The sequence below is a fragment of the Amaranthus tricolor genome, chromosome 7 (genome assembly GCF_026212465.1).
Source record: "Amaranthus tricolor cultivar Red isolate AtriRed21 chromosome 7, ASM2621246v1, whole genome shotgun sequence".
Classification (NCBI taxonomy): Eukaryota; Viridiplantae; Streptophyta; class Magnoliopsida; order Caryophyllales; family Amaranthaceae; genus Amaranthus; species Amaranthus tricolor.
Window position 1 is genome coordinate 3,563,113 of NC_080053.1, and position 16,064 is coordinate 3,579,176.

At 31.8% G+C, this 16,064-nt stretch overlaps 1 protein-coding gene across 3 annotated transcripts; it reads right to left on the reverse strand.

Annotated features, from left to right (window-relative positions):
- Nucleotides 1-4,956: 4,956 nt before the first annotated feature.
- Nucleotides 4,957-14,237, reverse strand: LOC130818809 (uncharacterized). 3 transcript variants are annotated; one of them, XM_057685035.1, is made up of 16 exons: nucleotides 13,932-14,237; nucleotides 13,616-13,741; nucleotides 13,154-13,213; nucleotides 12,685-12,798; nucleotides 12,270-12,357; nucleotides 10,996-11,141; nucleotides 10,816-10,917; nucleotides 9,125-9,196; nucleotides 8,893-8,992; nucleotides 8,722-8,804; nucleotides 7,639-7,716; nucleotides 7,047-7,145; nucleotides 6,919-6,969; nucleotides 6,770-6,826; nucleotides 6,439-6,480; nucleotides 4,958-5,571 (listed from the first exon to the last, which is right to left on the reverse strand). In XM_057685035.1, exons 1-16 carry the CDS (start codon nucleotides 14,058-14,060, stop codon nucleotides 5,497-5,499), a joined length of 1,422 nt encoding a protein of 473 aa, XP_057541018.1. In that variant the 5' UTR covers nucleotides 14,061-14,237; the 3' UTR covers nucleotides 4,958-5,496. The 3 variants fall into 3 exon arrangements, 2 of the variants coding, with proteins under 2 accessions (XP_057541019.1, XP_057541018.1); XR_009043990.1 differs by having other exon boundaries at nucleotides 5,531-5,571; nucleotides 6,919-6,956; nucleotides 13,932-14,233; XM_057685036.1 differs by lacking the exon at nucleotides 13,154-13,213 and having other exon boundaries at nucleotides 4,957-5,571.
- Nucleotides 14,238-16,064: the final 1,827 nt, after the last annotated feature.

The following is a 16,064-nucleotide window of genomic DNA, read 5'->3' on the forward strand; positions in this document are numbered from 1 at the left end:
AAAGCCGCAAAATTCACAACTAACTGCAATTAAAGATTCATCAATTTCAGCGAAGAAAGAGGAGAACCAGAATAAAAGAAAAGGTAGGAGAAGAATAGAACCAACTGATTGAAATTTTTAAAATCATTAAAGTGAAGCTGCCATCAATTGGCTGAGTGAAAAGTACGAATGCGAGATTCCAATGATCCTTCCACGGTTGCCTCCGCCAGTGCTGCCGGTTCCTAGAAGAAAGACGATATGAATGAATCCATTCTTTCTCTCTCTAGTCTCTCTTGTTCTCTTCAGCGTCTATAATTTGACACTAAATGTGAATGCTTAAGGAGCGTTTATTTTAATTTGCCTGTGGCTTAACCTTACGCGCGCCATCTCACTTTCGAATAGTTTTGATGACATCTTCAATCTTGTATGATAATTTTACGAGTCATTAGTTGGTGGTACGCACTATGTGCACGCGCTTTTCCAATAATGTTTATCTAATTTTGAATTTAAATTTTAAATTAAACTAAATAATTAATTTTTGATACATCAAATAAACCAATTGAGAATGTGTTTTATTATGTAGTTAAAAGAAATAAAATGCTTCATTACAAGTTTTATTGTCTATATTAAACTTTCAGTCTTGAGTGTTCACATTTCTTCATATCTGAAAATCCGCAGCTTTACCTAGTTTATTAATTATTAGCGGAGCATATTTAACTTTCTCCAAAGTCTCAATCGAATGTTCTTCTACAAACCATATCCTTTGTAAATTACATAATAATTACATGATAATTTATGTAATTACAATTGATATCCTTTGTATGTTGAACTGCAAACATGAAAGTAATTTTCATAATTTACATTCCATTACATAATTAATTTAATGTAATTTACATTACATAATTTACATAACTAATTTAAATAATTTAAAATGATTTACATAATTTACATTACATCACGTAATTTAAAATAATTTACATTAATTAATTTACATTAAATTAATTTACATAATTAGTTAAACTAATTTAAAATAATGTAAATTATGTAATGTAATGTAATGTAATGTAAATAATTAATTATGTAATGTAAATTATGTAAATTAATTAATTAATGTAAATTATGTAATTTAATGTAAATTAATTTACATTAAATTATGTAAATTATGTCATGTAAATTATGTAAATTAATTTACATAATTTACATAAATTACTAAATGTACATAATTAATTTACATAATTTACATTACATAATTTACATAATTAATTTACATAATTTAATTTACGTAATTTACATTACATAATTTACATAATTAATTAATTTACATAATTTAATATACGTAATTTACATTACATAATTTACATAATTAGTTAATTTACATAATTTACATAATTAATTTATATTAAATTAATTTACATTACATAATTTACATAATTTACATTAATTTACATAATTGATTTTCCTCTTTTAAATTTACATTACATTACATGATTTACATAATTTACATTAATTATCATGATTTACATTAATTTACATAATTTACATTAATATACATAATTAATTAATTTTCATAATTAATTAATTCACATAATTTAAATTAATTTACATAATTAATGCACATAATTAATTAATTTACATAATTTACATTAATATACGTTACAATTAATTTAAATTAATTAATTAATTTACATTACAATTAATTTACACAATTAATTAGTTCTAGAATTTGCATCAACTGTAATGTAAATTGTTGTAAATTATGTAAATTGTTCAATTGAACCAAAGATTAATGAATTCTCTTATCAATTTACAACAATTATGTAAATTGTTCAATTGTTCAATTAATTAATTATTTAATTGATGTAAATTATGTAAATTGTTCAATTAATTCTAGAATCAATTGAACCAAAGATTAATTAATTCTAGAATTTAAATTAATTCTCTTACCAATTTACATAATTCTAGAATTTTGATTAATTCTCTTATCTTTCAGTTGATGTAAATTACTGCTTGAACAATTCTAGATTAATTAATTCTAGAATTGAACCAAAGATTAATTGATGTAAATTCTATCAATTTTAGTTAGTTAGTTAGTTTCAATTTACATTCTCTTATCAAGTTAGTTAGTTAGTTTCATGAACCAAAGATTAATTAATTCTAGATTAATTACTGCTCGAACAATTTACATCAATTTAGTTAGTTTCATTACTTTATGCCTGCTTTTTGGTTCATTAATTACTGCTTGAACCTTTTGTGGATTTGCATCAATTTTTATAATTTTTAATCAAATATAATTAAATATATTCGGTATTAAAATAGTATATCGATAAGTTCAAGATAAAATAGTACATATGATTGGGAGAGGGGAAGTATCAGATTTGACGGTTCAGTTAGAGTAAAAGTACAAGTAGGATAGTCCAGATAAATTTAAGCATTTTCTGTTAGATATCAAAAAAAAGTCCAGCAAATATTGGTTTGTCGAATTTTGATATTCGATAATCATATATGTGTTTATGTCAGCATCCCAGATGTTAATTAGTTTAAGTTAGTAAAATATTTCTGATGGCATTACCAGGAGATTGTTTAAGAGTATTCACACAGATTGTTGAGAAACAAGTCTTTGACTAGTCTAAACTCCAAATGGACTACATTCATTCCTGACATTGTAGGTTGGGTAACGGGTAAGAATTGAAATTATTTAAATAGACAAGATAAATTATTAAAAAAAAGCATGGAATGAGACGAAATTCCACTTATTTCTAAAAGTAAGCGTCTAATTTTCAATTTTGAGGTTTAGTTCTGTTCGCAGTTAACTGCGAACAGGTGCTTAATTTTTTTAAAAGGCAAAGAAGTTGTTCGCAGTTAGTAACTGCGCACAGGACTGTTGACTTTTTTGACCCTGTTCACAGTCACTAACAGGCCCATTATGCTCGATGGTGTTTGCAGTCAGTAACTGCGAACATGGTCAAAAAAGTCAACAATCCTATTCCCAGTTCAGCTTTGCATTTTTAAAAAATTAAGCACCTGTTCGCAGCTACTAACTGCGAACAGAACTAAACCTCAAATTTGAAAATTAGACGATTATTTTTAGAAATAAGTTAATTTTTGTCTTATTTCGTGTTTTTCTTTAATAATTTATATTATCTATTTCATTTTTTCTAAGAATTGTGGATGAGCCATATTGGATTGAAAGACATGTGGATAACGCATACCATTTTTGCTAGCCTAATGATTGCTCATGACTTGTGCTTCGGAATATACCAATGCAAGTAATATATAAGTTAAACAAATTACAAATAGCAATTCTGGAGTTTAAAAGAGCAATTGCAATAATGAAAAGAACTACAATGGACCATGACAAGTTGATTGAAGTTAGTGGACAAATATCCAAATATGATCATCATTTTCCTTGGCAATGGCAAGAGTCGATTGAAGTTGGTGGACAAAAGTTAAACGAATTTTTTGACGTATATTGTTTTGGTGATACTAGATGGGAACTTTACTATAAGATTGTTGACGTAGTTTTAAAGAAAGCACGCCGCGTTGCGTCTTGTGCACCTTGAGCTGAAACTCAGCTGAAAACACCTCAGCTTGGTGAGGCATAGCCAATTATAAGAGGCGTACACCTTGGTTCACGTCTTGGGCGTCCGGTGTGCCTCCTAGTTAGGTTGGGTAATAAATTTATGCTTGTTTGTTCGAAAAAGGAATAAAACTCGAAACCCAAATTTACTTGAATATGAAGTTCAAAAAACCGTTACATCTTTAAGAAAAACAAAAAACATGCAAAGAAGAATAACTTTGGAATTCTTCATATTCTGATTATAATAGTTTTGTGCTAAAGTGGTGTTTACCACAAGCGTAATGAATGTTTTCAAGCTTGTTGATAGTGAAACATGTATATCATGTTGTTTGAAGTATTTTATATGTCTAAAAATTGATTTTTAAGCTTTAGTGAAAATTTTGTCTCACCTACCAAAAGCACAAGTCGAAAGCTCACGTCTTCGACCTGCGCTTTGTGCTTAGGCAGGCACTAAGGACCTTTTGCGCCTCACGCTTTTTACAACTAAGAATGTTGTGAATGTTATTTCATAGCATTTTTCCATCATAAAGGTATTTATAAGGTGTAATGATAGACGAAAGTAAGATTAAAAAGGATGATATGCTGAAATTTCAAAAAGTTATAATTGCATCTGCAATTGAATATTTTGCGTTCATTTTCTTGTTGCTCGAGATATTTGGTTCAATTCAGGCATTATGTGTTATCCATTCTTGTTATAGGATCCATAAGACTAAATATTTGGTTCCATTAATCAAGGGTATAATTGTTCTTTATGTCTTATCCATTCTAGGAAAAATTGGGTATAATGAAAAGTAATTTGAAGTTTGAACATGTGTGGAACATGGTTGTTATATAGCTTTGAGAAACGACATTGATGACAAGAAAAGATTTTTGGTTCTTCCTCTTTTCCTCTTGGAAGGAAAGAGAAGTAGATTATTCTAATATGATTTTAGGGTCAAGGGAAGAAGTTTTTGGTTTTGTACTTCATTTTGTGTTTAGCACAGTGGTTGATATTTCACAACTCACAACTCACAACATAATTATCGATTAATTGAATAAATAATTGTTGATTATATATACTGCCTGAAATTAACTATTTTTTTGAAATTGATAATTTTGTAAAAAAAAATTTGTGCTGAAATTGCATGCTTGCAAAATTATTATCCAATAATTCAATCATCGTACAAAAGCATTGCTATATAAAATAGTTAGTAGTTGTCACTGAATATTACTTATAAAATAGTTATCACAAAATCAAGTATCACTATGAAAATTTTCAGCAAGATTTTAATAAATTATGCATATTTAATCTTATAAATATTTTTTAAAACTTATCTTTAATACTATTAAAATCATGATTAATGTAATAAAATCATATTTTAACCTATAATAATACTCTATTTTAACCATTGTCGTTTGATAACGCTTGTTGTCATGGAAGGTGCGCCCAACCTCCTTTCTTTCGTCATCCATTTCTATCTCCACGTGCAATATGCTTTCAACTTCAGTTGTTCTTTTTCTTGATTTTACTTTTCTATTATTTGATACTTTTTTCTCCTTTTTCCTTGGGATAGCTTTCCGATCAACCTAACACTAATTCACAAATTTGTACTTCAAATGACCAACATCAATTATCCATGATCAAAAATAATACATTTTTAAAAAATTATTATAATATGCCATAACAAAAAAATATTACAATAAATATGAACTTAATATAAATATAAATGTAATAAAATAAACCCAATAATAAAAAGTGCCAATAATTTCACTTTTTAAAAAAAATTAAAAAGACACAACGAGGCTAGGGGAGAGGTTGGAAAACTTAAAACATTTATCATTTTCTTTTCATTACATTGCCAAATGCATAATCAAAGATTGTCAAGCCGAAATCCTGGCACAGTCAACTCTCGCGCAGCTGTATAGAGCAATCAAGGCCGGAGTTGTTTTGCGGGAATCTCTCAATCAAAAGGGCGGGCTCTATTTGCTAAGTTTCCAATGCTTGTACCAGCAATATATCCACCGGTCCATGCATTCTACAAAAATACACATTCAATATACAAGCAACTGTTAAGAAACCAATTAAGCCATTAGCTTTAAACTGACGGTTGAAACACCAAAATATTTTATGTACTCTATCAGTAATTAAACATGCATCAAAGGTAATGAATGTATACACTATACATCACGAAGACTTCGAGAAACTGACAGATTTCTCACCAAATTTCCAAGTTCCAAACTTTACAAACAAGAAAAAGCTCCTCTCAAGCGTAAATAGAAACATAGGAGTATTAAAAAGCTTGAAGGAATCGACCTTTGTAAAACCATACAGGAAGAATGAGAATTTTAGACCACCTTAAGCCAATTGGTGTATCCCATTTTCATGAAAATCATTGTTGGGTGTGTAGAAGAGAAATATTAAGAAGTGCAAGCAAATGTTATCAAGTAGAAACAATCTTTGATTATGAAGATAATGAGGAGGCAAATAAAGTACATTTCAGGTTGCATATCAAGTTCAACATTCTAAGAACCTCATAACAATCTCTCCATATATTCACGCTATAGGCCTTTTAACACATTCTAATTGAAAAGGAAGTGTGTTGATTGATTTGATAAACCAATATCAGATAGAATGTGAATGAAAAACAGTCCGCAAAAGATTAAACTATATTAGTTAAGGTTTTTCTATAATACAATCAGAGCTTCAGATGAAAATTTTCCTCCATGAAGTTTAGCCCATCCATAGACCTAAGAAAAACGTCATCAATTTCCGGTTTCATGATTAGGAAAAGGGATCATCTTGTATTAGGTCAGTCATTGGAACATCATAAGATCACAAGAATGAAGAATCTACATCTATTATGAGATGACAAAAGAGATCACAAACAGGTTTAGAATGATACCTGAAAATTGAACCCGCCGGTTACACCATCAACATTCAATATCTGCAAAAACAAAGGGATGCTTGGGATTTTTACAAAGCCTCTTCTACTTTCAATGCCATTAAAAAATTCAACACATAGTTTCACTTTCTCAAACAAATATGGACCACACCACTGCATTCATAAGTGATTTTCCAATGCAAAATATCGCCCACATGACAGTATCACGACCATATTGCCAAAGATTTTGATCTTTATGGTTTTTTGTAGAGCGTGATACAACTGAGTGATAAGTCGGACAAGTGTTGAACAAACTTTGAGAAAAACACTTAAAAAGAAGACTAGGGATTACCTCTCCAGCAAAGAATAAATTGCGGAGTATTTTGCTTTCCATCGTGTTCAAAGAAACCTTCACAATAGGCAGCATCACATCTTAAGTTCACTATTACAATTTAAAAATAGGAAAATTATTAAAAGAGGGAATAGATGGAAGAGGAGTACCTCAGACAAGGGAACACCTCCAGCAGTCACAAATTCATCTTTAAATTGGCCCTTGAGCAAAATATGTCTCAGACACTAAACAACAAAAAAAGAGAAAAAAGAGAAGAGATAGAGTGCGGATCTTATACCTTTCCTGTCACGTGAAATGGACATTGTTTGATAAGGGAGACAACTGAAGACAATGAAACACTAGAAATGGAAGCCCATGAGATATCTTCAGCTAAACCCTGCAAAGAATCTGAGTGGTTTAGGAATCAAAAATAAAACATTAACACTATCGGCCCGTTTTCTTGGCAAGTTACAGTCATACTTATTCTACTTTAATCATCCCGTTTTCTTCACAAATTTAATTCCAATACATAACCATTTGGAGAGGTGGTAATAGATAATTGTGAATAAAGTGCTTTTATAATCAAAGTTTCATCACCTAGGGAATAATACAGTACACTTCATGAAAATTTACATCACAAATCATTACAATTACTAGCATTTAGTACCAACAACCAAACGGATCCTATAATTAATGCCAACGACAAACCTAGTTATGGTTCAAGAGGGTGCAATGCACCCCCTATTTGCAAGATAAAAATAAATTATAATAGTACAATTTTTAACTAAAAAAAGCAATATAAATTTCGTCGATCATTACAAATTTTCAATATTGCACCCCCGAGTTCAAAATTTTGGGACCGCCACTGAATAAAAAGAAATATTGTCTACCTCACGCTGAAGCAAATATTTCCAAAATCTCTTGACAAGGCTGAATTCTGAAGGACTCGAATTCACCACCTTTTGCTTCTGTACAAATCAACATGCCAAGAGAACAACAAATTGAGCTAATAAAAGATGAAAAGCCAAGAGAACAATATGGTCACATTACATCACTCAGTACAACAAACAAAAAAATCTTTTTTACAATATATTGGATGCCCAATTTTAACCACTCCAAATGTAAATGGAATGTAAGTCATGTAACCCGTGAAAAAAGTCCCAAAAGGATGGTAGTACCAGTCAAGTCACGCTCAAATACCATAAGGTATTTCTTTACCTTTAAAAATTAAAACAATCCACACCAAGCAAGTAAATTTAAACTTTCTGGTGATAAAGAAAAAGTATAGTGAGTCCGAAGTACAGGCATAGGAAGAGATGGAGATTATTGCTTTGAAAGACAACAATAGCTTATTCTCTTCAACATATTTCAGGAACTTATTCTTTATCACACAAATCAGACCATAAAGTTTCCAATCATAAAGCTTCAAAGTTCAAACCAAACCAAATTTCTTACACTAATTTCCATTACAAATTACAATCATACTAGACCAGAATGATTCAAACCAGTTCAAAGCAAACCAAACGAAACCTTAATAAAATGATATTAGATCGCTTATTTAAGAGCGGGCTTTAAATTAAAGTATGTCCAATCCAAATATTTCATTTTATATATACTTTCTAAAGCAAGTATATCATATTTTCCACCCATCTCACTTTTAGTAAAGAAAAAAAGGTACTTTTCACGTTAATGGGAGTGATGAGGTTATCATAACGCTTAAATAATGGTCCAAAGCATGAAATATCCTTTGATACAACCCAAAACGGTTTTTATACCTTTACAATCCGGGAAATATCGAGACGTCTTTTTATTGAAAACCTTTACAACGACGCGATGTGGTTTTCTTTTTCTACTATGGTACTTAACCGCCTTATTAAAGCATGAATCAATGTGAATTTAACATGAATCAAAGTTCACAACAAGAGATAGTAATCCTACATTCTTACAGAGCTTTACAGAGGAGAGTTAATTACAGCAAAATGCTTCTTCTGATTAAAGAGGATTGACTTCACTTCTTCTTTATGAAGATCAGGTGCAAAATCTAATACTAGTGTCCCTGGATGAAGTTAAATAAGGTCAAGTCACAGAGAGACAACATAGTTAAACTGCACAAGGAATTTGTTTAAAATTTAAATACTGCATACCCTTGTAGTTTGAGCTGTGAAGATCACGAGCTGACCAGGCAGATAATCGAAGAATTACAGGACCACTAAGTCCCCAGTGAGTGACTAGCATTGGTCCAATCTGCGATTGATAATGAGTTAATTGTTGTATATCACTAGAGTCTACTAATGAAAAGCTATTGTGTATCACAATATTACAAGACATCAAAAAGCATGGCACTACAAGACATCAAAAATCATGCAAATGCCATGCCTGTGTAAGTTGCGGTATATTTCTTCCACCATTGTCGAGTTTCAATTTAGCTTTCACCTTGGAAAAGGTAACCTAAATGACAAAAAAATACAAGAAAATCAATTGCCAAAAAAAGACTAGAAAGTGTTAGGAATCAATGAGTGCACTTAATCCACCTTATGTTGTTCATGGACACAATTGTTAGGAACATCGCACCATATTTCAGAAGTCAGCTATTCTACTTTCTCAATTCTCACCCTAATGCTCAGCACAACATACACCAAGGACAACATTACTCATCATCGAGTTTACAACTTATGCAATAACATAGTTGTGAAGAAAAGAAATACTAATAGTCATGAAACAATGACACTAAGAGAAAAATATTGCATGTTGTTAATTAGAGAATTGTGATCATAAGTGCATCATTCGGTCATACTAATTAGTTGAAAGCTATAAATTAGATATTGGTGATTAGAAATTATTTTCTTCAACTTGTAACAATTAGGATTTATTGTCAAAACCTCAAAAAAAACATTAAATCACACAGAGAAATGAGTCTGTATGAAAATAAATAAAGAAGACGCTACTTGCACTCTTCTAATATTTTCTTGAAGTCCTATTGTGAGAGCAGGCTTGCAAATGGTACCCTTCTAGGATGAAGAGGAAAATTTTATTTTCTTGAGAGCAAAGGGAACTTCCTTACAATAAAAAGGCCAGAAAAAGTTTAGGCATAAAATCAAAAATGAATCCTATAACCGATTGTCTTCCTCTTTCCCTAAGCGATGGGTAGGTTGATGGGCACGAGCACACACATGTTAATAAGCTTCCTTTTATAGAATTACTTTACCCGTCATTGGGATACGGGATACCAATCTATCATGTTTGTCTTCTAAGTTAAGAATAATGAAGTTTCCATATCTATATTCGAAACACATTCAGATTGTACAACACTCTCTTGCACAAAAAGACATCCATTCTTCTAGTCAAGTACAATTTTCAACAAAAAAAGCTAAAAACAAAGACCAAGCATCCTATGGATATAGTGTTCTTTGAACTCCTAATTTTGATTATGAATTCTTCATGCAATCAACCTTTGTTTTTAAAGGGTAAGTTTGCACCTATCCAAAGCTTAGGTCCAAACCCTTCCTAAGTGAGAGTTACGTAATGACATTGGGGTGATATAATAAAAAAGGTGGAGTTTTGATTATCTACATGAAGTTTAATCAATATTGAGTCTTTTGCAGATAATTTCAACAATCCGATTCAAGTACTCTTAAAAGTTCCGTTTATACTGCTTAAAAAAACGTTTCTTTTATGAATAGCTTCCCTCATATATATGGGGATTTTATACAATTAACTAATGTACTGAAACGCATTGAAGAAAAAGATACCACAAAACATATGAGTTGCTATAAACTATATTACTAACGCTTGTTAGTCGATACTTTTTTCGAATGTGAATATGTGCTCAAGTGTTCAACTCAACGATCTAATGAAAATTTTCCATAGATTTGGCCTAAAATAAGCTTAATCAGTGTTTAAACCAAGTTAGGAATTGAGGATTCGATAAAGGTATGTGAAAAGGAAACAACACAGTAGATGCACTCTAAAGCAGGGGGAGATGGAGATCCAACAATGACAATGATTAAATGTACAGATAATTGGATGATAAATCAGGGAAAAAATAGAGGAGATAAGAAATTTAGTACTCCTGCTAGTTCAGCCAAGTTGGAGTCTTTGATCTTGAAGGTGAAGAGGCTAGGAACTGGATCTATAATCGAATGGCCAAGTTGACCAGCAAGACTATAACCCTGTAACATGTAATAACATTTCATCAAGATAACAATAATATCATGAAGTAAAGAAAATAATATTAACACTCAAACAACCTGCTTGCTGCTTCCAGTAGCAAGTAACAAATAATCAGCTTCCAAAAGGTTAACAGAAGAAGATGCACGCATTTCAATATTGAGAACAAGCTTCCCTGAAGCACTGATAGATGCAGTAGTAACAGTCTTTCCTGTCTGCACTAAAACTGCATCAAGTAATACATTCCAACAATTTGCAGTGCAATATTAACATTAGGTCAAGAAGGATAGGCTTTTAAAGCAGCATAGAAATCTTTATTGTGACATACATGAAAATAGTTATTCAGAAGCCCAAAGAGGTCATGCAAGGAGATGCTACCATACACAAAAATCAAGAATTTTCGTCGCAATTGCGATAACGGACATGATGTTGCGAACACGGTACCTCGTGGTGTTACAACTCGTTTCGTGGACATTGCATGTGTATTGTTAGCTTGAAAATATTTTTTTTATCCTAGAAAATCAAGTATTCTACAACATATATTCAAAATAAAGCATATAATAGACCCTTTAAAACCTAGAAGTAATAGACATTAAAAAAAAAAAAGATTGTAATGACTACTATGCAGGCTAAGATGGTTTGGATATGTGCAAAGAAAGGATTTTGACTCCCCCGTTAGAAGAGTAGAAAGCATCATAGTGGAGGGTAAGAGAAGTCGAGGAAGACCTAAGAAAACGTGGGTGGAGCAGATCAAGAACGATTAAATGAGTTGCGCCTCTCTACGAACCTGACTAGGGATAGGAGTAGTTGGAGACGTCAGATCCATGTTTTAGACTACTAGTAGTTTCTTTAGTTACCTCCCTGCCCTAGGGTCTAGTTGCTACTTACACGTTTTGTTTTGTTTCTTTGTATAATTATCGTGGTTTACTTTATTTTTGTTTTTATTTTCTTTTTTTCTCATTTGTTTTCTTTGTTGGTTAGATATAACTTCTGCTTATGTTGTCTTTCTCTGCTAATAGTTGCACTCTTGAGACAATGTTGCCACTCATATCCTCCTTTTGCAGGGCTCTTATTGTTTGGGGTTAAAACCGACCGCTTTCCTCTAGTCCTCCCTGTGAAGGGGGTACGGATATGGATTGTCCGTCACCTTACCTCACCCAGACCCTGCTTTCGGGCGGGATATTGGGTATAATGATGGTTGTCACTCCATGATTTTAAATCAAATACTTCTAGAACTAGTTTTACCAGAGTTTCAAAGTTCTTTAAGACAACCATGCAAAAAATGTAAATAGACCCAGTCAAAACTCATAAGTTAACTGATGGATAACATGACAGGGCAGTAGTGATGACATACCTCCTCTATTTCTTGCTTCATTCATAAGGCAATCAACAACTGAAGATGAGCTATTATTGACAGGAAATACACGACCATCACTTTCAGTCTGACAGCAGTATAAAAATTTCAACAATGAAAATGAAACTCATACACAAAAATAAGCATCTTGTTAGCTAGTAGCTACTCCCTCTGCCCTTGATTCAGCAACACTTACTTAATTTGGTTTTCCTAATTATTTTGCAGCGCATCCATTTTATGACCTTTTCTGTACCTATATCTCTACTCCCCTACTTGCTTGACCCAACCCGTTTTCTCTTCCCTTCTAAAAACAAGTGTTGCAAAATTAAAGGTGTTGAGTGAGTACTTACTACCTTTGTGAAAGGAAAGGAAACAAAACAAAGCAAATGATGAAAGGTAACAAAATTTTTGTAACCTTAAGTTTGACTCCACGGTCAATAAACCATGACATAGTATCAAATGGACCGTGCATGCTAAAGAAGGATCCCTTCAATTCTTTATTTCCCCGAGGGTAATTTTCTGCCAGTATCTGCAAGAGCAATTTCAAATCTTGCTTTACGAAGAGAAGCAGATGTCCAAATTTCAGTGAGCAAAATTTTATTTCCAATGATCTCATTATTGTTCATTCAAAATCAAGAGCAATGCAAGGAAAGACCATAATGACTCTCAAAGTCTCAATGCAAGGAACTACTACCTTGAGTCTAATATAATTTTCTATAAGTTACCACTTCAGCTAAGATTTTAGATTAATGCAAATGAATATAATTCCAACTGGATATCATAATTTTAAAGCCTCATGAACATGTAAGCTAAGTATGATTATACCAAGGAAATGGTGAACATATCAAGTAGGCTGCCATTTGAAGCTTTTACCGTTTACTTACCACATTTTCATGGAAATGCCCATTAGTCACATTGCATCTACCCCCTCCAGAAACTTTTACCTGCTTCACACATAGATTACAACAATACATGGCCCAAACTAACATGAGCAAAGGAAGGAATTGCACCATAAACATTTAACATTTGTGAAAATTGAGAGACAGGGAAGTTCACAAGGCAATTTGAAATGTACTTCTACAAGTTATTGTTAAATTTAAAACGCAGTTTTACCATCAAGATGACTCAACAAATATGGGTCTTCTCAAGGACATACATAAGAAAACGGGAATAACATGTTATGGAAAAAATACAGGGTCTCATCCTCTGCTTTATAGTACATGGTATGCCTTTGATATTGCTACACTACACATTAAAAGGTCTCACTGGACTATGTAGTTGCAAAATCAAATGATATAAAAGTAATTTGAAACTAAATAAGAAAGAGCCAAAAGGGGTAGCTATACCTTAGAAAGTGGGTTGCCCTTTTCAAACACACTAACATTGAGATTGGGAGCAACAGTTTTAGCCCAAATAGCCCCATAGATTCCAGCAGCACCAGCACCCACTACCACCAATGATTCTTCATTCAACTGCCCACCATTGAAATCAATAAATAACTTGAATTAAAAAGAAGCGACTCAGGTCTCGGGAGCATGTATTACTCTCACAAGTCCCAGAAGGAACCTGGGTTCAACTCTCGAACCCTAAACCTAACCTACACTCCAAAGAAATGAGAGATTGATAAAAAAATAAAAAAATAAAAAAAAAAAAAGGAGATACCTTTGGATTGGGAACTTGAGCAAAAACTGCGAAATTGGATGTTCTGGTAGGAGCATTAGTGTTATGTTTGAAGAACAAAATAGAGTTGCGATGGAGGAAGGCAGACTCAAAACTAAAGCTTAAGCTCATGGGTCGCCAATGCTATTGTTTGCTACCAGTTCCAGTACCAACAACGTCAACAGGATAACATGGGAACTGGGAAGACGAATTGTTTGTTTGATGAATGCTTATCCATTAAAATGTTATTAGCTGTTCACCTTTTTCATTGCCTCTCTAGTTCACTCGTACAAAGTATCCGATTTGACTTTTTTTTTTTTTTTTTGGTTACTTGAATATTATTATTATTATTATTATTTTTTTTAGAAATAAGAATAATTATATTACACCAAAACAATATCCGAGTACAAATACAAAGAAACAAGATGATGCCAAAGCATCATGAGCACTAGCGAGAGCCACCTTCTAGGAAGGGTTCCCAATCAAGACTTAATCATTTATAGCATTATTCCAAGAACAAGATTACAAAGCAAGGAGCCAATCTATTTGCCTATCATTCTCCTTGCACAGTTGAATTAGCCTATTTTCACACTCCACTTGATCTGATTGATGATGTGTGTTGTAGTTGATGTATCTTTTTTTCTCCAAATAACATCATTCCGTAATTTCCAAACACCATAAATTGTCTCTGCAATTGCAACTAGTAAGGCTCGCTTCTTCATTCTGTTCCCCCTGATTATTATTATTATTATTTTTTTTTGTTTTAAGAAAAGTGATTAATTATTAGTTTTGTGCAAGATTTATTGTACAAATTCATACTCCCTCTAATTCATATCAATTGTATTATTTAGTTTTGACGTATTATCCAATGTATTAATTTAATCTTAAATATCTCTAATTGTGCATAATTAAAAATTATAATTTAATATTAATAAAATTTACATTTAAATGAATCAAATAAGATTCCACTTGACTATATTTTGACGTCTAGATTAAAAATAAAGTACAAATTAAAAGTGATCGATAAATAGTGTCAAAAAACTATATAGGACAATTAAGGTGAAATGAAGGGAGTATTGTATGTTGTTGTTAATGAACATTATTAGATTTATTAGTTTTGTTTAAATTTTGTGATTAATAATTAGTTTTGTTTAATATTTGTTGTAAAATCTGTTATTATTATTATTATTTATATTGTTGTTACCGAACATTAAGTTTATTGGTATCCGACTTTTACCTTTCAATAAATGTTTAAATGATGGCATGATCAATGTGTTGGTCCATAAAGATGGTTTCTACTATCTCTTCCTAGTTTGAACTCCAAAACTGGAGGAGTACGTTTCTTCCCCTCAATGATTAACCTAGCTGATAGCTCCATAGCTAGGAAGAGGTCAACATTTTGTAGGGCACACTAGCATCGGTGACGTAATTACCATGTATTCTCCATGAGCAAATGTACTATCAGTGGATTTATTTGTTACATTTGTAAGTTATTATTTGTCAGTGTTTGATAGATAAGAAATTTATTTTAATCATTGTTTTTGCATGTGTGTGTGAGATTATTTTATAAACTGTGAGAATCGTAATTCAAGAGGCAAAGGGATTAGATTTTAAGGAATTGCAATCACAACAACCTTCTTGAAAAGATTTTCACAAGTTATATGAAAGGGAAAGAAATGACAAAGATGCCACAATCAAGAAGCTTGATTCTCAAATTTATGAACTTAAGCTCTTGGCTAAACGAGATAGCTAAAATTATGATCACTATGAGCATGAAGATAAAGAAGGATTCGAGTCAAGATGAAGAGAGTATTAGAATATATTAGAATAATATCTTTTGATTACTAGAATATTTTGTATAATCTTTATGATTGTGTAGAATATTAGGAAAATATTTAGTTTCCTAAAGTATAGTTTGTAATCTTGTATAGATTAACATTACTCCTAATGAGAAAGGCAACCAAAATCATTCTTACATGGTATCATTAGCCTAGTTTTTTTTTTTTTTGATCCCTCACATCCCTTCCTCCCCCTTGCCGCCACCTCTTTCTTCACCTTTCCTTGTTGCTCTCTCCATGGCCTCTCCCACAAAAATTCATCCCACCAATTTGGTTACTAACATTAAAACGAGCGTGC

What these genes read in the sequence shown, in the direction of transcription:
- LOC130818809 (XM_057685035.1), bottom strand. Translation starts at nt 14,060, where the DNA reads ATGAGCTTAAGCTTTAGTTTTGAGTCTGCCTTCCTCCATCGCAACTCT. An exon ending in ACCGTGGAGTCAAACTTAAG is followed by an intron (nt 12,358 to 12,684) that starts GTTACAAAAATT and finishes TACTGCTGTCAG; the next exon opens with ACTGAAAGTGATGGTCGTGT. An exon ending in GAGGTGTTCCCTTGTCTGAG is followed by an intron (nt 6,827 to 6,918) that starts GTACTCCTCTTC and finishes CCTATTGTGAAG; the next exon opens with GTTTCTTTGAACACGATGGA.